This window comes from Cavia porcellus, unplaced genomic scaffold (genome assembly GCF_034190915.1).
Source record: "Cavia porcellus strain 051 isolate PalLab524CR breed Dunkin Hartley unplaced genomic scaffold, mCavPor4.1 scaffold_10, whole genome shotgun sequence".
Classification (NCBI taxonomy): Eukaryota; Metazoa; Chordata; class Mammalia; order Rodentia; family Caviidae; genus Cavia; species Cavia porcellus.
Window position 1 is genome coordinate 64695736 of NW_026947493.1, and position 22928 is coordinate 64718663.

Here is a 22928-nt window from a genome sequence, read left to right on the forward strand (position 1 = left end):
ATAGGAAGCTACGCAGTTCTCATGTGGAAATTGTGGGACTAACATAATATTAGTATATGGGAAAGAGAGAGAACCAAAATGGGAGCCAAAGAGAGGAAAAGGTGAATGAGGGACACAGTTTAGCCAATGTAGCATTTAGAAGGCTAGAAGCATGAAAAGATTCTGAAAGACTAAAAGAAAGCTGAAATAGGATATTTTTAAAAGCCAAGATAAGAGTTTCAAGAAACAGGGAGCAGTTGGCAGTACCCAAGGTCATAGGGAGCAATGCCAGGGTAACAGTGGGTTCTGGCTGCTCCCTGACTGCTGTGTGATGACACTGTACTACACCCCCATGAGGGCCCTTTGGTCTACATAACATGGCTGCAAAAAATGGTGCTAATGGGACTGACAATGGCTAACTTCGAGGAGCATTTTCTTTATGCCTAATTTTTGTCAATACCTTTGCACTAAATACTCCATCCATGATTCTACAGATGAGAAAGTTTGCTCACGAGAAAGAAGCAGGTGTAGCAACAGAAATTGTTATGGAGGATACTGGGTGCTTAAGATTCCTTGCTATTTCAAGATGGACAATCTCTAAGTAAACCAATAGCCGTGAATTTTATTTTTATTCACACAGTGGCATAACTGAAAACTTTTATCCTCGGGCTAAAACAACTCATAGCTGCTATTAGTGAACTAATAACTTCGGTCCATGGGATTTCCCACTCCTCAGTCCTAATTTTGTCATGTGCAGTTACATTGCAATGACAAACAGAAACACCCAGGATTTGGAGACAGATTTATTTATGTTGACCAGTACTCAATTGGGATCATTCTCGAAATGCCCTGATCTCTGGTGGTCTAGGGCTTACATGGGATAAGCAAGCAGGAAGTACAGAGGCAGAGTGGTTTGTCAATTGGGAATTGGTTCTTACAATGTGCATCACAGCGACGAGCTACGAGCTGCTTCTAAGAGACAGAAGCAAAGGCCAATACTGGAACAGGAACTATCACCTGGGAAACTGAAGTATACTGACTGGGGATGGGGGTGGGTGCAAGGTTTTCTGTTATAGCGTAAATGGTCACGCAGAACCGGCACTACTGGGACAGAAGCCCCCTCTGTATCTTCCTGTAGCACTTCTAACAACTTCTGGTGCTACTCTTGTCTTGCTACATTAAAATTATCTTTTAGCTTTTTAAGTTATGTATGTTCTGCCAAGGGAAAGATCAGAGTTTTCATCATTTCCCTAGTGATGTCTGGCAGTTGTCTGAAATGAAGCAGATGCTCAACAAATGTTTGGAGAGAATTAATTTAAAAAAAGTTTTTTTCCATGACTCCACACATAGTCCACTTCAGCAGGAAAAATTTAGACTGAACTTTTTACTAAGACTTCAGGAGTCAGCAACCAACCAAGTAAAGTGAAACAGAAAATAACATTTTGGAAGTTTACTCAGGAATCTATAGAAGGAATTGCTTAGAGGACAGGGCTAGTAAAATCAGAGTTCCTTTATCAAATCAGACAAGTTGTCTGCAGAGCTCCACTGGCATTGTGACCTTTGTATAGTTCATTGTATGTCTGTTACCATTAATAATCTTTCCTTCTTGTCCTTTGATGCAGATTCAAAGTCTTAAGTGAAGTGTTATGCTGGCTGAGACTAAATGTTGGTCTCTACTCTAGCTGCTGGGGAATTGGGACCAGGGTCATATTCTTACTCAAAGATGTGGGTCCTGCCATTAGTCGTGACACACCTTGGGGACAGGGCCTCGGGGAGAAAGAAGGTTTGGATCCTCAGTTGTCAAAGTAACAGAAATGTCTACTAACCTGGCTGAAAGAGTTCTGAGTCACTGCTTGAAAGCATAGCCCTCCCTAGAATTTGAAGTCCAAATAAAATAGACTCCTGGATGTCTGAAATGGTTTATATAATAGTTCCTCCATGAGCCAGAGATGGATTGAAATACAATACATCCCAATACGGCCATCATCCCCTGAAATGCTTTCCTGTCAAAGTCTTATCATAGGAGGCCTGAGAGCTGCAATCTAGAATTACATTTTTTAAAGGGCTTTGCTACAGTGAAGTTGGTAAGAAAATATATTTCTTCTCTAAATTCTGCTCTCTCCTGTTTGCAACTGATACTATGCACTGCAATATAGCATCTGTGTTTCAGGGAAAATGATGTGTGAAAACAGTTTTCAAAAATGCATGCTGTCTAGATAAAAAGAAAACCAGAAATATATTTGGTTACCACTTTGTAGAGCGTTTTCAATTTGGCTGTGAATGGGAATTCAATTGTCATCTATTTCTAGTGAAGCCTTCCATGAACATTATATTTCCTTTATAAAGGGAAGTCAGTGCATCATGGAATTCATGAAGAAACCATAAAAAATAAATAATGACTAACTGATTGTTTAATAATTTACATTTCTCCCAGATAGACCACTAAAGGAAGTAAGCGAAGCCCCAGGTATAGAAAATGCTCTGCATTGTCAGTAAAGAGAAAAGAAATGTTTTTACTGAAGTGGTACAAATAGCCCTCTTGTTTTGAATGATAACTATGATTATTCCCCTCTTCTTCATTTATAATCAAAGTTTTCATCACTTGTTCTTGTTACCATGGGATTAGTATAAATATATTAGGATTCACAGTACTGTATTCAAGAGCCGAGAAAATCACACAGCTTTGAAGGGTCAGACTTAAACTGCACTCGTTGCCAAAAAATCTATTTAATTCTCCAGATGATAGCAGGAACAAATAATGTTATTTTTGTAATCTGAGTTACTTAAATGTGCATGATCAGCATTCCTTCTCCCAGCAATTTGAATGACCAGTATTCATTTGATGGCTTAGCCACTCTTTTCTTGATAATGACTTTTAATTTCCTTTTGATGTGCAACCATGAAAGGTAAGAGTCTATTGTAGCTGTTCAAATAAGGAAACTTGAAGTTAATAAGTTAAAAGCACACAAAGTTGCCAGATTAATATTGCCTAAAATATAGCTCCAGTCAATAGCTCTGCTGATTAATTTTAGTAGTGTCTCTAACTCTACTACTTAAGTTCAGAATTCTATCACTGTACTTCACAGATGTTTGTTCTATAACCTCTGCCCATCTTCTGAAATCCTGTTCAACTTTTCTCCTCTACTATATCTCTAATATAATCACATTTAGTGATTCTTAATCCTGCACATCATGATCAAGCTAGGAAGCTTTAAAAACAAAAACTATCCTCAGGCATGCCAGTTGAATCAATTTGTCATTATGTTTTTATTTTAATTTTGTGGGTTTTAAAAGCTCTGTTTTGGTTACTATTTTTACAAATCAAACTCTGAGATTTAGTTTTGCCAAACATGGAACATTTGATTATGCTCCCAAATTCTGTGGGGCAAAAATTTTAACAGCACAGCTTGTTAAAATGGTCTTGGGATCCACCCCAATGTCTGGGATGTTCCAGGTCTTGGTTGAGACAACATGACTGGCTACAGATGTCTCAAAGGCCTGTGAGGCTGGAATCACCTGGAGGCTTCTGTAGGACATTTCACTAGACTGGGGTGAACAAAGTCTCTGTGCAGCTAGACCTAGCTGTCAGCTAGGTGCTTATGTCTGTCCCTGTATTCAGCTTGGGCTTCCTCCAAGTGAGGTAACACAAGAGTCAGACTTCCTAAGAAGGATGCTTAGGATTCCAGAAGTAAGTATTCCACTGAGAAAGATGGAATTGTAAGGTCTCTCAGGCACCCTACCTTGGCAGGTACCATCTTTAAGACTTGGAGTGGGGGCACTTCTTCATAGGAACTTGTGGCCACATTTTAAAGTTGCACACACACACATACACACCAGAGAATTCCAGTGTCCAGCCAGAGTTGAGAGCCTTGAATGTGTTTTTGCAAGCAATAAACCACAGAGCAGGGCTGGAGGGCGGTGAGGTAAAGGAGACACCTAGGGTGCAAACCTAAGAGGGTGGTCCCTCTCAGGGTTATGCAAGGGCAGGGCAGGGGATAGAACCAGCATCTCTTTACCTTTTTGTAATCTACCCCTAATGGCATTATCACATCTAACTCTTTACAGTAAAGACCACCATTGTGACCATTTTACTGATTAGGAGTATTTAACCTGAGGCTTAAATATTTAGCAACTTACTAAATGGCAAGATAGCAGTCTAAGATAGGTTTGGGCGCTTCTGCCTTGGTGATACTTAGGAATCCACTTGCTTTTGGAGGGTAAGGCAGAGAGCCCAGCTTGGGTCAAAAGCAAAACCGAACTTCTTGGGATCTCTGGGTGTGCAGGCTTTCCTTCGTGGGGGGTGCCTGGGGGCCGTCTACTTCCCTCTCCTACGCTGGAGCCCCTCTCTATTGGGACGGCCTCCGGCCTCCGCAGACAGGGAAGACGGTTGTAAATGGACAGGGTGCCCGGGGTCAGCTCCGGCTGGTGGTGCTGCCCGGGCGCAGAACATGTCCTCCGCGAGGGGCGCCTGCTCGCTGCTAAGCGCGGGGACCAGCGGATCGGGCGCGTCCGCCGCGGAAGGGGGCGGAGAGGGAGCCGGAGCGGGAGCGAGCGCCGGCGCGCGGACACCGAGGCGCGGGAGCCTGCGCGCCCGCCCGGAGCCCCAGCCCGCGGCCGCGCCGGGTCCTCGCGGTGCATCCTGCTTGCGGGGCTCCGAGGATGGAGGCGTCCCGGGAGACGTCGCCGTCCTCCAACAACTCCTCGGAAGAGCTCAGCTCCGCGCTGCAGCTGTCCAAGGGCATGTCCATCTTCCTGGACGTAAGTACCGGGGGAAGGAGTCGGGGCGCTTCCAGCCTGGCCGGAGGAGGGGTCCGCCTCGGAGCCGCCCAGCCCCTGTGACTCCCCAGATCCGGATGAGCACCCCGCCTTGTGCCCTAACTAACCCCAGACAGCCACCGAGACAAAAGCAAGCGCAAAGCCCGTCGCTGCACTTGTGAAAGTCTGTCCCAGACCTGGCTCGGCGCGGGCGGTTAGGAGCTCTTGATGGCATCGCCAAAGTTAGATTTCCAAGAGCCCCGGGCTCTCCGCGCGGATGGTGCTGTGGAGGGTGTGGGGGCCCAGCTCATGCCCGCCGTGTCCCTCTGCCAGGGGCGACCTCGCTGTCCCGGGGCTGGGCCGAGGGCTGGACCTCCCCAGCTCTGGGAAACTGTTGCTTTGGACACTTTTGATTTTCCTCTTACAACGGTGGCCACGATCTCATTCTTTTTCCACTGCTACCTCTGGCTTGCTTGTCCCCTTCCTCCCTGTTATCCTCGTTCCTCGGTGCCGGTCCAAGTTGTAATTACCATCATCTTCAATTCTAGATTTGGCTGTTTCCTCGCCGCACCCTTTTGGGCCCTATGGCTTTCTTCAGACTGACTTCCTTCGATTCTCTGATACCATCATGCTTTCCTTCCTTTCTGTGCTGTTTCTCTGCCTTCATGCTGTGGCTTCTATCTTTGTAACAGTTTTAGTTCTTACTGATTTCACATTTTCATTGCACTTTCCCGTCCTGCTGATTCCGTTCTGTGTATTTTTTTCTTTCCCCCTCTGCTGTCCAGATCTTCTCGCTGCCTGTTGGGGTTCTGTGGTTTCCTTTTCCTTTGTCACCCCGAGCTCCAGCTCTCTGAGCTCCTGTGCTGTCACATCCATGCTGTTCCCCCAGGTACGGTGTCTGACTCAGAAGGGACACTTCTAGCTGCCACTTGTTTAGCGTGACAGAAAATGGGCAAAGGGCATCTAAGAATGCTGGGCGCTTTCCCTTGCCCTTTCGAGCTATCATTTCTTATTAAAATCCAAATGAGCTGGAAGTGGGCTGGAGGCCAAACACATTTGTTTGTGGAAAGATGAAAATGTGCAGAAATCAAATTACTAGCATCATAAACGAGGCAAAAATGATGGACATAATGGGAGGAGAGGCAATGCATCACTGTGGTTGTTTTGAATGGATTCATTAGATTTTTTTTTAATTGTTAGGGAAATGCCTGTTAGTAATTACAAGTGGCTAAAGGGAGTGTATGAGGGAGCAAAGGTTCAGTCATGTGCACAAAAGGCTTCTCCCTCTTCACCATACGGTTTCAACTGGGCATCCAGGCACTGCGGCCAGCCATCTTACCACCAAACCTAAATGTCTGATTTCCTATGCCTTTGATCCTTGTGTACCTATTCTTTTTGAGCATTTATCTCTGGTTTGAATATTCAGATGGTGTTATTTGTCCTAATGGTTTAACTGGCTGATGTATTCCTTATGCCCATAAAGCCCTTGAAGAAGTGATCTGAGAGTGGGGAGAGGCAGGATAGCAACTTGCCAAGGAAACCCTCAGTCAGGGCCCTTAAAAGTCATGCGATCAAGAGGCTGACAACCAAATTGCCAAGTAGGTGATTCTTCATCAAGTAGGGCCTCTAGTCATTCTGATCTGATCTGTGCTGTGCACCCCAGAGGTATCAACTGCTTCTTTGTGATTTATTTTTTAAGCAGCTAACACATTTTGGTGATATTGTGAAGATGGATTATAACTATGAAAACAGAAAGTCAATCCTTGATACACATAACCAACCTTGGCTGAAGCGTTCAGCTGTGGTTGGCTTTTAAGAGGAAAGTAAAATTTCTTTTATTTTATATGAAGGATTGTTTCCAACTTCTGTAAGCAAGAGATATCAGGTCCCTGTCCTGAAGAAATTTTTCATCTCTGAATTCTTGTATTCTTAAGTCTGTTTCTAGAATTTAAAAACAAAAATAGAAAACTGATTCCATATGAAAGGTGTTGACATGCTTGTTTGTCAGAAAAATGCTACAGTCTACAAAAAAGCAAACTGCTGTTGGATTTTGTCTCAAATAGGAAAGGTTTGGTCTGCACATTTTCAGAGTTATTTTGTGAAAGATCTAACACTCTGGTGAAATATGTGACACAAAAAAAGATTTTTTATTTAGGGATTTTTGAATTATTCATTTCTACATCATGTTGCTTTTTGCAAAATAAAATGTGAAATATAAATATATCATTGTATTTGATTAGGTTTAATATATTCTAGTAATACTACTAAGAAAGATTGCTTTTTCAGTTATATTCAGATTGAAATAAATAAATGATAGATGTTACCTATTCAAACCGGAACAGAAATGAAACCTTTGAGGGCTTCTGTATTATACAGAGTAATTTCCAAATTCAAGGAAAATTGATTTTCACTGTTTATATTCCAATATCACTACAGTAATCAATCTTCTAAGAAATGATTTTAAACTACTGTTGAAAATATGACTAGATGTGTCCAGCTGTTAAGAAACAGGAGAGAGATAATTAACAAGAAAATCAGAAAAAGATTTAGCACAGTTGTTGACATTTGCTTTATTTTCTTTCTCTCTAAATCAGCAGCTTCCCAAGGTGGTTGTATAAGAAAAAAGAAGCTCATAGTTTAGGAACTGGGGTGGGGGGTGCCTATGCTATGTAAATTTGAGGTGTTATGGTTATGCTAGTGTTCCATGTTGAATATATAAATAGCAGTAGCTAAATCCACAAACTCATATAGCAGCAATTTCTTTGTAAGTCTAATTTGCATTATTTTATTTATAAAATAACAGAATTAAGTACCAGTTTATCACAGGTATTCTTGAATACCTCCTGGGGTGAAGCTGATGCATGCAATTTCACACTTGCCAGCCACGGAACAGGGGCTGAGGCGGGTCTGTGCACAGCCACATAGAAGAACCATGAGGATGTTGTTTTCCCGTTTCCATTAGTGTGCTATCATTTCCCAGGTTGCTGAATTCCAAATATTAGAAAATAAATTCTCATTTAAAGCACTAATCCCAGCACATGTAAACCCTCTTTTGAGTTAACACACTAAGTGACTGCTACTGTGCAAAAAGACATAGTGAGCCTCAGCTCACCCTCAAAGCAAAAAAAAAAAAAAAAAAAAAAAATCCCAAATGAAAGCAGTTACAACTCCACCCACACGGTGTCACTTTCCTCTCCCAATAATTCTCTCTTGACTTTTAACTGGGAGGAAAGTGGCCTGCTTCACTTCTGAGTGGTGGTAGGTTGAAAGGAGATGACCTTAGGTGTTTGCCTACCTTTTCTTCCCCTGCCCCAGCATGCACAGCCATGTATATCCTAAACTCAAGAGTTTGACTTACTTTTCTCTCATTGCTGAAACATACTCATCACCTAAAGTTAAAGAAGGAAAGGTTTATTTAGCTCACAGTTTATAGAGGCTTCAGTCCATAATCAGCTGGCTCCAACGCAGGGTGGCACATGGGGGCAGAGGGACAACAGTTCACAGTGGAAGAAGACAGTAAAAGCAGCAATGGCAGTAGAGAGTGACAAGACTTTTCCTGTCCCTTACTTTGTATGCAGGCTGCCTGCCCTAGGATGGGTGCAGCACTCACACCCCTAATCCCAACACTGGACCATGAACTGTTCACAAACTCTGGATTTAGCCACCTATGAAAAATCTGCCCTCCCATGACTGTATGAGGCTTTGTGGGTACATCTAACACAAACTATAACAATCCTATTGGTAAGAACTTGGTAAAAATAAGTAATCGTTTCTCCTCAGAAGAACACTTCATTTCAAAGTCCTCCAGTTACTCATCTGAATGAGAAGTGAGCTGGACAGGGGGCTCTCAGAGCCGTTTTCCAACACCATTGTTCCATGACCAGATTCTGTTACAGCCACACATCTGTCTCAGTCACAGTGCAAGTTGAGTATTTGTATGAGGTTGTCCAGTTGGGAGAACAGAGGTAATATCCATGCTGTCTACTCTAATTAGTAAGAAAAACTTGGGTGAACAATGATGGTATTTACCTTGTTTCCAAAATGGGCCTACCTAAAACAAAAATCGAGAAAAAAGAAGTATATATGCTAATTGCCTTTTCTCCACTCATCTTCTGGTGTCCACTTCTCTGAATCCTACTCAGGGCCACAAGAGGCTCAGAACCCAAACTACTTGCTAGCTGTCCAAGCCCACACAGCATGACTCACCTCCTAGATCTTCCCTTCTGGGTGGCAGCTCATGTTTCACCTGAGTCCCCACTCTCTGTCCTACATCCCAGTTTCTCAAAAGTGCACCATGTGACTCACTGGCCCACCTCATTTGAATTTTAACTTGCTACATGGTATGAGGCACTTAGCAAATAATAGTTCAGTGACAGGTGATTGTGTCCATTTTTATGCTCTCAAGGTGGCATTTTGACATCTACCTTTAATGACAGGAAGTGAAGAGTGAAGAATTTCAATCAAAGCCATCAAGTGACATTTTCCTAGATAAAATAATCTGCTTGCTGACCTTTGAACTGTAGCAAACTCACAATATTACTTTTTAAAACTTTAAACCAGGTTATAATATTTAGATGCATTTACACCGCCTCCAGTGATAGCAACAATAAGATTAGCTGACCCAGATGACTGTATTAGTACAGCATAGCATAATGAACTCAGTTCTCATCTGCAGCTATTTTTTAGTAGTTCATAGACTCAGAGGCAAAATTTGCAGCAGAAATAGTTCTTTTCATTTTTAATTACAACAACCATTTTAACAACAATCTATTGTCTTAATTTTCATTTTTAAGAGACTGAATGCTACTTATGATTGTTCTTTATGAAATGAAATGATGGCAGTCCTCACTCTAAGTCTCTGGTGTGTGGTTATTTGTATTCTAGTCATTTAAAACCCATGAGGCCACAACAGAACTTGAAACAGAATCTTAGGGTATAACACAGGTAAGACATAGGATGAGATGCATGCTTCCCTCACTAGGTAGGGCTTTCTGGTCTTAGGAGAGAGGAAAAAAAGCTGTCTGTGAAGAAGGGACGGATCTCCACTAGGAATTACCTCTATGGGGTAGAAAGAATGTGGGTATCATTCTATTGTAACTGTTCTTAGTGTTGAAAGTAGTCTTCTTGCAATAATTAAATCAGTGTAGTAAAAAGGACTAACTTCTCAGGCACGTGGGTCACAGCCATACCTGTCTATTCCTAAGAAAGCTTCTTAGGTGAAAATTTTAGTAACATGATTAGTATTTTACAACAAAAGTATTGTTGCTATGACAGATTTATCTGTACTTCATTTTTGTTAAGCTAATAGAATGAAAGAATAATGTTCCTGTGGGAGAAATCAGTGAAACATGCAATCAATTTGGTAATAAAAAACAGTGCACACATTTTCAGCTGGCCAAGAAGTTCTGATCTAAATATAAGAGTAACTGTGATTGTTTAACTAAACCATAGGTTACTCAAGAAGAAATGATCCTCAAGAGCCCTTTACAAGTGATTAAAGTTTGTCTCTGTAGTACAGTAGAGGGACATTTTCTTTCTACAATATTCAACATATCTATGTATTATATTGTCCAGATCGTTGCCTATCTATCTATTGATTGATCGATCGATCAGTTGATCTATCTGTGTAGCCATCATCTCCCCTCACACCATTGGAGTTACTAACCCAAACTTCCTTAAAACTTAGAAATAGAATCATTTTTTGACTTCTGTAATGAAAATGAGAGGTCCTCTCAGCAGGAACTTGATCAGATGCTTAGAGAGGGTCATTACTGTCCATTTCCTGTGATCTCTGAACTCTGCCTTCCGGTGTGTTGGGTTTCCAGTTACATATTGGATTAACTTCTAAGGACTGTTATACCTGCTACAACAGTGTGACTTAGCAGTATAACTTATGGCCTTACAGTTTTGGAGGCCAGAGGATGAAGTGAAGGTATTAGTGGGATGGTGGGCCCTATGAAGGATCCAGAGGGGAATCTCTACCTTACTTTCTCCAGCTTCTGACTGCAGTCATGAATCAGCTCTCTGTCTCGGAGTTCCTTGGTCATTACATTACTCCAGTGTCTGCCTCTGTTACCACATGGCTCTTCCTTCTACCTTTGTCTCTGAATCTTTGCCTCCTTATAAGGAAACAGTCTTTGGTCAAAGGGCCCACTCTAATCCAGTAATACCTTATCTCAACTTGATTACATCAGCAAATGACCTATTTCCAGATAGGGGCACATTCACAAACACCGAGTGTTAGAATTTTGGCATTCATGTTTCAGAGACACAGTTAAACCCACAGTATATGTGAGAACAAAACGGCTGAAGCAGCTCCTTGACTACATCTTTTCAGCCTCAAAAGCCAGCAGAAAGGGAAGTCTGTCTCTCTCTCATCCATTTAAGCAGAACCGTGGGTTACATTCACCGGCCGTGAGGAGCTTGTGAACTAATAGCTACTGTGATTAGAGGGATGTGGCACCTTGTTTGCCAGGCTTAAATGCTCTGCCAAACCCTGTGATATGTGGACCAGTATGGAAGGAAAGATTAGTTTTCCCGAAGCAAATTGGAAATCTTACCAAAGAGTAATGGAAGCTAGATGGTGAAGCATTTCCTATACATTAAAACAACTTAAAAATGTTCCAAGATAATATAACTAATACATCTAAGTAAGATATAGTAGTATAGACATGTGAACTCCTATTTACCCATGATTTGTTATGTTTATCTATTTCCAGTTTTATTCAGATATAATTTGACTATACTTTATACTATTATTTGCCTATAATTTACTTACATGTAAGTGTATATATTTGTAAATTTGATGATTTTTAACATAGGTGAGGTCACTGCCAATAGTCAAGTTAATAAGTACCTTTATCACCTTCAGAAGTTTTCTCAAGCTTGTGTCATCCAGCTCTCCCTACTCTACCCGTTCCTAGGGAACCCTTAATTGGCTTTCTGTCAATTCTGTCTGCGTCTTACTTTGCATTTTGTATAATTTTGTATGAATGGCCTTCTGCAGTAATTGTTAAAATTTCATTTTTACCTTGGAATGGCTTTTTATTTTTCTTTATTTTTGACTCTCTTTTATTTATTTATTTATTTTGTCTTTTTCCTTTTTATTGGTACCAGGAATTGAACTCACGACTGCCTGCTTGCAAGGCAGGTGCTTATGCCGCTGAGCTAAATCCCCAGCCCCTATTTTTGACTCTCTTTGAATTGATTATATAGACTGGTGGGTTTCATTTTTGCAGATATGTACATGCACAAAATATATTTTTACTGTGTTCACACACTCCTCTACACCCTTGTAGTCCCTCCACCCAGTTTCACATGTTTGAGGATTTCCGTGTGCGTATTTTTTGTTCATATTGACTCCCATTACTGTAGATACTATTTTGTGACAAGGTTTTCTACTCAGACCAACTACTCTGAATTCCATCCAAGAGTATTAGTGGCTATCTCTTTTTATTGTTCACTATTGATTTATTGAATGTGTATGAAGGATGGTATATACTTTCAAAGAATTAACTTGAAATTGAAATTTCCTTTAGTCAGTAATAAATGAATTTTATATAAACTTGATTTTCACTGTAATATTTACCAAAAATGTGATAAGATTTTTTTCCTCTTTTCTTTCCAGATACTGAGGAGAGCCGACAAAAATGGTAAGGCCACGCTACAGTTTCTATTTATTAATCTCAATTTTCAGCCCTCCTTGTAAAGAATAACAAAGATCCTAAAAACTGACATATAAGTTGTCAGTTTCCTGAACTAGTCACCATTTCAGTCAAGTTTATGACTCTTGACATTCATAAGAAGATGGCATAGAAATTTACTCTGTTTGACAGGAAGATGGAATATAAATTATGTCCTTGAAGTGAGGGACCCTGTTGTACTTAAGTTCTGGCTTTTCTCTTTAATACTTACAGTAATAATTTTACAGCAATACCATGAACGCATTGAGTGTCTCTTGTGTATCAGGTATTGAGCTGTGTGTTTTGCAAACATCTTGTTTCAAGAAGCTATGCTTTGAACCCCGGTGTATCTGATACTGAAGACTAGGATCTCCACTTTTAATTTCACAGTGGCCTTTGGGATGGTGCTGTCTCTAGAATAGTAGCCTGGAAACCATCTGATATGTACTATGTTTCTCACTTGCAGCTGAAGTATGTACTGGGGGTGACCAGTACATACTAAGAAAGCACAAACCGAAAGTAAAAAGTTGCTCTGAAAATTTAGTGGTGGCTGTACAAAGTCCAGTTTTAGGCTATATTAAGCAATATCTTTCACTCTTTTATTCCACTAGAAATTTTATTTTATAGAAAACCAAATCAGAGCTATTGAGCTTACTCTAATACTATCATATGATCTATAGTGGAGATATATTATTGAAAACAGTTGCTTGACAAATTTAGGATACACAATCGTCTTTCCCTTTCTGAAATCTTATTTCCTATCTATGGGAAAACATTAAAATTAGAGTTGAGAGCTGACAGTTTAAAGATGTAAGTTGTTGTGCAGTTTATTCTTAAGCCACAGATCAAGAAAAGCTTGACTGACATTATATATCTTTCTACCCAAGAGAAAATGTATCAGTTCAGGGAGGAATGAAATAGAATCCCAAGTCCTGATAACATTTAACTGTGCTTGGACAATAGAATACTTTTTTTTCAGATTATGTTGTAGTGACTGACATATCAACAATTCAAAGATGTTTTTCAATTGCTTCACTTGAAGCATTTGATTATTTTCTAAGACTTTTTAAGACAGAGGTAATGATGTTTTCATCCTCTTTCTGATCCTTTTGCATTTTGCCTTGATATCCAGCCCCAGTGATGCCTGGAGGATAATAGAATAGCCCTTTTGCCTTTGTGTCTTTTATTTTAGCAACTATCTATAATTCAGAAATGACTTATTTCCATACGTGCTCCTGGTTCTCTCTGGCAATAGCTTTATTCCCGTGGACCCTACAACTCTAACTAGAGACGATCATTATGTTTGTATCTCTTACTCTTCTTTTTATCATAATTGTCATACTCCGTAGTCATAAAAGAACCAAAATTATCATAGTACATAGTCATGATAAAATAAAATCGTTAAAATGACTTGATGGCTTATGATAACCTAATACATTAAGCTACACAGAGTAGTCTCGCTGGCAGCTCCATTTCCCATATTTCCCCATCTGCCTCCTCTCCTGTGATGCCTCTTCCCTTCTTGCTGCCTTTCCTAATGCCTGATCCTACCACAATGTGAAAGCTACATTCCCTTTTGCTCTTATATCATCAACATTTATACTGTTCTACGGCCCACTGAAGCACTGAATTTCCTGAGCATAATTATTAGTCACTTTCCCCTTGTTGAGACAAAAAAGTCAATACTTGAAATTTAATGGAGGAAAAGTTTATCTGGGCTCATAGTCTCAGAGGATTCCATCTATGGTTGGCTGGCTCCAGACAGAAAGAGCATGGCGGAGGGGCATGGCAGGGGAAAGCTGCTCTACCTGTACTGGCCAGGAAGCAGCAAGAGGAGGAGGAGCCAGAGACAGGAATACATGCTTCCATGTGACTTAATGACCCTTGCCACCAATCAGGTCCTATCTCCTAACAGCTCATGAATTCATCAATGGATTAATCTGCCAATGTGTATAGTGCTCTCATGTTCCAGTCAGCTCCCCCAGAGCCCCATCTTTGAGCACATGAGACTTTGGGGGACATTTTAGATATAAACCATAATAATATCTCTCCATCTGCCACATTTCATTGGTTCTACCTTGCCTTCTGCTTGTTGTAACTTTCTTTTAGTCAACTTAAGAAATGCATATATATCTTACATTCTTGATCAAAAGAGCCCTCATCAGGGGATTCTTTGCTTGTCTCCTTAACAGGGCCCCATCCTCTCTCTCTGAGGTCTTAGACTTTCCACACATGTTGAAGATTGACCTGGTAGTGAAACACACAGTTGTTTCTATGGATATTCTTATTTCCGTAATCCAAAAAATGCCTTTCTAGGACAAGAAACTTGTCTTAGAGTAGATACTATGCTTTTCCACTACTCAATAGATGTTTGTTTAATGAATTTTTACTTGTTTTTGTTTATTTGTTTGTTCATTTGTCTTTTTGAGACAGGGTCTCGCTATGCAGTTTAGACTGGCCTTGAGCTCACTTAGTAGCCCAAACTAGCTTTGAACTTGCAGTGATCCTCCTGCCTCAGCTTCCCAAGTGCTGGGATTATAGGCATGTGCCATTTTACCTGGCTATGAATTTATACTAGAGGATGTTTGACTGTTGTATCCTTCTCCCTTTTATCTGTCCACCACTGTATTCTTCTCCCTCATTATCAGTATAAATTTGTGGAAAGTTAGAGTCAGGGAGGGTCTAGGCTTAAATCACAGCTATGGAACTTAGTAATTCCATATTCAACAGGGAGTTGTAACATATAATGAACAAGATGTTTGTAGTATCCCCAGGGCAGTACCTGATACATCAGTAAGAAGCTAATACTGAACACCTGAGCTGCTTTTTGTGCTCTGAGACCTTGGCTATCTGAGACTCCTGGTGACATTTCAGTTATTTCTACTGCTGTGGATGTTGAGTGGATAAAAAGCTATACAGCTCTTTGACATACATTCAGAATTGAAAATTTTGAGAGATTGGGCGATCTACTGGTAACAAAAACATAAAAAAGCAACCATCTTTCTGTGCCATGTGTTCATTGCATTTTGTATTTATAAACAGCTGTTGCTTGTATTTGATCTCTACTAACAGACCCTTGTGTGATAGAATCCCTTGTGGACAGCATAATTGCTGATGGAATAATGAAGGGAATAAGAGGCAATAAGCAGTAGGATAGCTATGCTGCCAGAGGACAGATTTAGCACTTGGACTCTATCTGACATAAAAGAGAAAAACTGCTGGATACATGGAGAGAAAATACATGATTAGTGATTAGCTATAATAATGGTGTCTTTGAGAGATTTTTTTGTTTGGTTGTTGTTTTAAAATCATAGGCTAGGATCCTAGACATAAAGATAGACCTGAAAATAGAATTGCTTAGGGAAGATGCCAGTGCTTTGATCCAAAAAGCCCCAAATAAAACCTAGATATGTGAAATGCCTGAGAAAGCTTACTGACAGAAAGACTGAATGGAAATGGAAATGGCACCTCAGTATTTTTAAGTTTAAAAAGATTTTTAAAATTTTAGGTGTTTTATTTTAAAATATCCAATTGGAAAATAAAGATTATATATATTTAGGGTATACAATGTGATGACCTGGATAATGTGTGTGTGTGTATAGATAGAATATGTAATAGCTATCACAACCAAATTAACTAATGCACACATCACCTTTCATCTTGTACAAGAGGTCCCCAGAACTAGTTCATTTTATAAGTGAAAGATTGTCTTCCACCTTTAGCTCCTGGCAACCACCTTCTACTTTGCTTTCATGAGTTCTACTTTTCAGATTCTACATGTGTGTGAGATCATATATTTATCTTTCTGTGCTTGGACCAAAAGAATTTTTTAGCTTTAGTAAGGGGCAAAATGCAAAATCTCACAGTAGTGACAAACACAATCAAATTCCTCATGTTGATGTGCACTCGCTGAGATAACTTGCCATTCTTAGCAGCAAGTAGGTAGGCTGTGTGGGTGGCACTTTTGATCTTTGTACAGCGACTGATCTCTTTAAGAGCCCCTGGTAGTCCTCAAGCCTGTACTCTGATCTAGCATCCTGTACATTCTGAAGTGGTTGAGAGAGAGAGAGAGATCTGAAGTCAACATTGGTGCGCAGATCTCTTCCATGGCATAAATATGGTGCATCTGTTTGTAAGAAGTACATAACCAACAATTTGATCTTAAAAAATGAAGAAGAAACACAATTATATGTATATATGTAAACTTATCCAGTGAAGTGGTGTTGTTAGGTATCTGTTGTTTATTAATTAGTAATACTAACTAAAGTTTATAAAAGTCATACTATTGGTAATGTCCTACCTTAGTTGCATTACACACATCGTCCTTAGTCATCATGAAAGTCAACAGTTTAAAGCAATGAGAAGAGTAAAGGATTTGAGGTCTATTCAACCCCAGCGTCCAAGCTCTGACTCTTTCTATCTTTGTAACATTTAACAAAAATTCAACTTCCCTGTGTCTTGGTTTCCTCACCTGTGAAAGATGAATAACAATATCTCTCTAATTAAATTGTCTTGAGAGTTTAATGAGAGTTGAGGTTATATCTCTACAACCATTTCTCAAACATAGTGATAATTGTTTAGAATTTTTTAAAGCTATTTTTATGTAAAACAAACTAAGCTGAAGAGGTTCAGTAACTTTCTCTGAGTTATACTGTATGTTAACAGTAGAGGCAGGATTGAGAAATTGAGGTTCTGACTTCAAATTGATCATTTCACTTCATTGTGTATACACATTTGTGTATATTTTAATCTATGAATACATAATTACAGTTATTAGTTAAATATGTAAATATCCTGCATATGATGTTTGGTCTCCTCAATGCATAGTAATTGTATTGATTTAATAAACTAAGTATTTCCCTGGTAATCTGAAAGAATTATTACTGAATGACCAATATACCTGCAGAAAATAATGTTAGCAATGAAAAATCCTCACTGAAAAACACTATTTGGATATTCAGAAGTATTTTGAAGACTTCACTGACTTATAAGTAATAAATATTGATTTGATTATGTGAGACTTGAGAAAAGCCTTTGTATGTCGTTGCCCAAAGTTTGGCTTATTTTTTTTATTAACGAATAAAAATATGATCTTAGGTTGGGCTGAAACAAAGGTTCAGTAAGCAAGAGTACTTTCCCAGAAGGCTGGGTATCGACCAGCAACCTTCAGAAGATCACAGATACAGAGGATCACAGAGGTCTCTGATCCTTTGCCTCCTACCTCCTGGTAAAAAGGCTATTCTTTGATGTGAGCCTCTCAGCCAAGCATCATCCGTCACCCCCTGGGAACCCCAAACCCTCTTATCTTGTAATCAGGGCTCCCAGCCAGAATAAAATGGAAAGACTAAGAAAAGTGCCTTGAAAATTAGAGTCACTGGCCCAAGGCTGATTTTTAATTCATAATTCCTCACTCATTTCTCAAAATGGGGAAAATAAGCTATACTGAAACCCATGATTTATTACAGAGCAGTTGTGTTCTCAAATAGCTTTATACTCTTGTTTACATTCAAGCATATGCAAAATCTTCAGATGTACACCTACTACCTTGAAAGTAAAAGCCAAGCCTATTAGGACTGATTCATTTACAAAGACAAAGAAAAAAATCTCCTGCCCTGACAAAGATCTTGGTAGGAGTGGATAACCAAGCTCTGCAGTGTGCGGGAGGAGTCCCCGAGTGCAACTTTTGACTATAATGTGTTTTTTTTTTTTTTTTAACAAAATAAGAGAAAAAAAATGTTTTATTTCCATAGTATGATTTTTTTTTCTCTAAAATGTGAAGCAATTTCACACTCGTAAATGTCTGCCAGAAGCAGAAGACTAAAAATTTAAATCTTTACATAGCTTGGCTTATCAGCTGTCACTGAAGCAAACAGAAAATTTAGATTCAAATTCCTGAGCCCAAGAAGTGGCAGCCATGGGGTGTCAGAGGCTCACAAGTCAGCTCCTGCTCTAAAAATAAACAGTGGAGCAGCCTGACACCTGACTTTAAATTTCAGTGCTTTCTGTAGTGAGATCTGTAGGTTGGAGTCCACTGTTCCTTTCTCTTTCTGACCTGCAATTAAAGGAGCTCCTTGCTCTGAACACCCCAGAGGCATGTAGCAGGGCTGTTAAATTCAGGACTTTCCAATTGAATGACCTGGGTTCAATTCTCTTTTCTATTTCCTGGATAATTTACTTAATTCTCTCATTTGTAAAAGGGGGATAAAGACAATGCCTCTTTCTTAGGCTTGTTGGAAAAGGAAACAAGATAATATATTTCTTGGAAAGAAACCTTGTCTTCAGAAAGCTCTGAATCAGTGTCATCCATTTAGTATTGTCCATTTTAATTTGTCAGCCTAACTTTTATTTCCTTTAGTTGGGACAGTCAAGCACAATGTCCCACTCACCCTCCATGGAAGATGAATTGTTCTCACAGCTGTGTTGTGGGAAAATTTCCAAGCCAAGTCAAACCAAATGAAAGACTCTTTGCACTGAGGAGGTGAAACGGCAGCATTTAATCCTTATGCTGGCAGGCTGTTGAATCTTCACATCAGTGGACTGTTGCTGGATAGTTCCTCAAAGGCAACAGCACTGAGTTTACAGAGAGCTTAGTTTATGCAGAATTTAGAAGTGGGATGTACAAAGCAATTGACGTAATGTTACATAATTGATTATAAGCATCGAGTCATATATTGACAGGCAAGCTACTCTTGAACAGATTTGTTGGAACAAAGAAATTGTTTACCATAATATAAAAACACTCCTGGAACAAGAGGAGGTGACCCTTAAAAAGTGAGCAAAATTACAAGGGTCCTTGAATAGCTCGGGGCGCCTTAAGGTACAGTCTATTACTCTGACTTAGTGCTCATCAGAGATATGCAGCTGGGCTTTAGACCCTGTCAAGATCAATTGAATTCAGCAGAAGCAGGAAGACAGAAACTTCGTCAGAGACCTCTCATTGATCATGAAATACTTATAAGTTTGTTATTTTATAAATGTGCTCTTACATTATAATTGTGCCCTAACAGCTGTACCCACAGGTTCTATCCATGACGATTTCACTGAGACCATAGAGTTGTCTAGATGATTGTATTGACTTGGCCTTGATCATTTAGCTTTCCCTATTGCTTGAAAAGCAATAATCCTAATTTAATTTCTGATGTGTGCTTGCAGTTGGTGCTTTATGCCAAATACACCTTCTAGCTTTATTCTCCACACTGAAAACTAAGGACACTTTATTTTTATTTATCATTTTTAAATAAAAGAATTAAGGAAATGGGAAACGATAAATTGTGCAATATGCCATGTACTTATACCCTCTATGATATAGAAAATATTTCCATGATGGATCATCATTACTGTATATTTTTTGGGCCAAATAAACAGTGGGTTGGTATATCCCTTTAAAGGTAACAATATCTTGATTTTTTTCTCCACAAGATGATTCAAAATTGTCATTGCATATGCAGATCTTTTAAAATTTGTCATTAGAAAATAATGAGAACTATATGTAAAAGCTGTGCATAGAAACTACATTTAGAAGAGTTTGGAGTTAGAAGATCCCAAATTCTTGTCTCAATCTTGCTTTCTTCATTCATCTTTTTTTTTTCATTCTTTCAGTTACAAGTGTACATTGCTCCTGTGTGCCAGACCCTGTACAAGGCACTAAAGAGAATAAAAAAAGACTAAAGTTAGAACCACACTCGCATACAGAACAGGAAATGGAATAGAGTTCAGTTAAACTCTGCACTTTAGAAAGGAAAATACAATGAATCAGGAAATAATTATACACTGAAGTAAATGCTTTAATAGAAGTCTTCAGCTCATGCTGTTCTCGAGTTAAGTTTTCTGTATTGCAAATCTGACTTTAACATTTCTATGTGCAAGATTCTTCATTTGCTATTCATTGATTGGGATAAAATCCAGTTTCCTTAGCATGGTGTTATGTGAACAGCCTTGTCTTCCCAATTATCCTTACAGGACACTGCCCTCCAGAACTTTTTTTCTGTATCTGTATATTCATAGCTCCCTTTGCTAGGAATGACTGTCGTACTTCTGTTTTATGATCAAGTTTACCCCTCCTATAAAGCCCTCTGTGAGTTCTGCATGACAAAGGAATGGCTTAGAAGTCAGTGTCAATTTGTCATTCTGTCATGTGCAAGCTCTATAACTTTGGGTGGACAAAAACACCTTCATGCTTAGTTCACAGGGCTATTGTGTTTTTGAATGAAATACCAATTAATTCAACACACATTTGTAGTGACAAATCACATGTTTAATAAAGATTAACAGCTTTGCCCAATCACCATTTTTCATCTGTCTTGTAGCATCCTGCATATCATACACTCATCACATTGTAGTAAATAGTTCGCAGATATGGTTCTCTACCTCTATTAGGCCATAAGCTCTTTGAAGGCATGGATGATATGTCTTTATATACCAGTGCCTAGTGTGATCATGATTAGCAATCACTAGATTGTTAGGACATCACAGAGGAAGAGTCTAATTCTGCCTAGATTATTAAGCAAAGCTCTTTTTGAGCTACAAGTCATTCTAGTAAGTATGGATTGAATGAGATAATTCCAGGGAAATAGAAAGAAAAATATCAAGGCACAGAACTTGAAAAAATGGATAGAAATTAATTACTGAGCAAAATCGCTCAATTGGTGAAGACGTATGCTCCTCTCTGGACTGTTCTTCATCCCAGCTCCCTGACCTGCCCGTTCAGCAGCTCAGCTCAGAACATGACACCACTAATCAGCAGTTACCTCAACCGAAAGTTTCAGCCTTCCACAGTCCTCCTGTTTCTCTGATGACTCCACATGCAGTCCACCAGCAGACCCTGTTACCCCACCAAAAGTATCTTGAAAATCTCTTGCCCTAAGTAAAGCTTTCATAGACTGTCACTTCGAATATGCAAAAACCTGTAGATTAGAGTTAGTCAAGGCTTCAGTGAATCAGTGTAAAAGTAACAGGGATAATAAAATGGCATTTGGGACTATGAGCATGGGAAAAACTTGAGGATTGGTTGAAGCTGTAATAAGACAGATGCAGATGTTTACTGACACATATTTTTGCACACTATGGGATCAAGGAGCACATTTCTAATTCTTGGCTTAAGTAACCAGGTAGGCAATAAGACTATGAATTTATTTATGTGCATGAGTGTCTCAGATACTGAAAAGCTTAAATTAGCCATAGTATTAGGAATATCTGTTAATCAATTAATGAATGAAGTTTCTAGCTACATTTTCCATAATATTCTGAATCATAAGTAAATTAATAAAAATACCTGAAAAAATTTATTGACATATATTCTTGTCCTACATGGCTATGAGACTATTGGGTCAGATTTTAGAGGAAATTAACATTACAATCATAATGGTATCAGTAAAGAATTACTATATACTATATATTATATACTATATATATATATATATTGAGCATACTTTCATTTAATCATTGTAACAATCTTATAGGGAAGAAGCTATCATTATCCCAGTTACATCAGTGAGTAATCTGAGACAAGTAACTTCTCTAAAGACATGGAATGAATAAATAAGGTTTGTATTTGTCTTCCCTCTTAACCTCAAAGCTTTAGCACTTAATCAGAATGCTTCATTTACTCTACCTCATCTTTATAAAGAGTTATAATGTTAAAATCTAGGAATGCCAATTTTGACACTATTAATAGTGATTCAATGCAATTTAAAAACAAAAAATGTTAAAATATATTTGGCTACAATCCTTTTGAAGGTAACATGGTATAAAGGAGATTGGGAATGAAAAGGAACAAACTTTAATCTTGGTTCTTCTTTTTTTAATCACTCACTCATCTGCCACACGTTTTATGTGTGTCTTTTATGTGTCAGGCATCGTGCTAGATGGTGGGAACACAAAGTTGAAAGAATGAATAAACTGTAGCATATATTTTGTAGATTGTGATCTTGGACAAATTGCTTACCTTCTTTGACCTTGTTTTCCAGTTTTTAAAATAAGAATAATACCACTTAATTCTCATGGCAAATATAAGGAGCAAACAAGGTAAATATATGTAATACCCAAGAGACTGTGGTGATATATTGAGAATAATCAAAAGATGTCAGTTTCTTTTGTCCTTCACTAATTTTCTATTAGTTCTAAAGACAATATTTCTTCACTTGTGAATTAATTGAGGAAGGCAAACTGTACAAATTGTGAGCCCTTCCCTGGCTTCAATTACAGAACAAATTATATATTTGTACAGTGAATAAACCTCCCCTTTGTGCACAGAGATCTGAGAAAACTTCATAAACTGTAAACTCTTAGGGATCTGAGGTCACACAGGGCATTGGACAATAGTGTCCTCTAAACTGAGTCATATTAATAAATGAATCTTAAACACAGAGATAATTGTATAATAATATCCTCCACAATTCAAGAAGCATCACTAAGCCAAATAGAGAGCAAGTACATATAAGAGGTCAGAGAAAAAAGGCTAGGGTGACATAGGAAGGCTTAGGAAATTTTTGTCCTTAACTAAATCTCTGACAA

General features: G+C 39.0%; 1 protein-coding gene across 2 annotated transcripts in view; it reads left to right on the plus strand.

Moving 5' to 3' along the window:
* Positions 1-4500: 4500 nt before the first annotated feature.
* Necab1 (N-terminal EF-hand calcium binding protein 1) overlaps positions 4501-22928 on the plus strand; it is a 157428-nt gene continuing 139000 nt past the window's right edge. For both annotated transcript variants that reach the window (XM_003479884.5, XM_063257540.1), the window contains exons 1-2: positions 4501-4737; positions 12362-12386. In XM_003479884.5, coding sequence (XP_003479932.3) covers positions 4639-4737; positions 12362-12386 — 124 coding nt within the window. In that variant the 5' untranslated portion in view covers positions 4501-4638. The remainder of the gene's footprint in view (positions 4738-12361; positions 12387-22928) is intronic.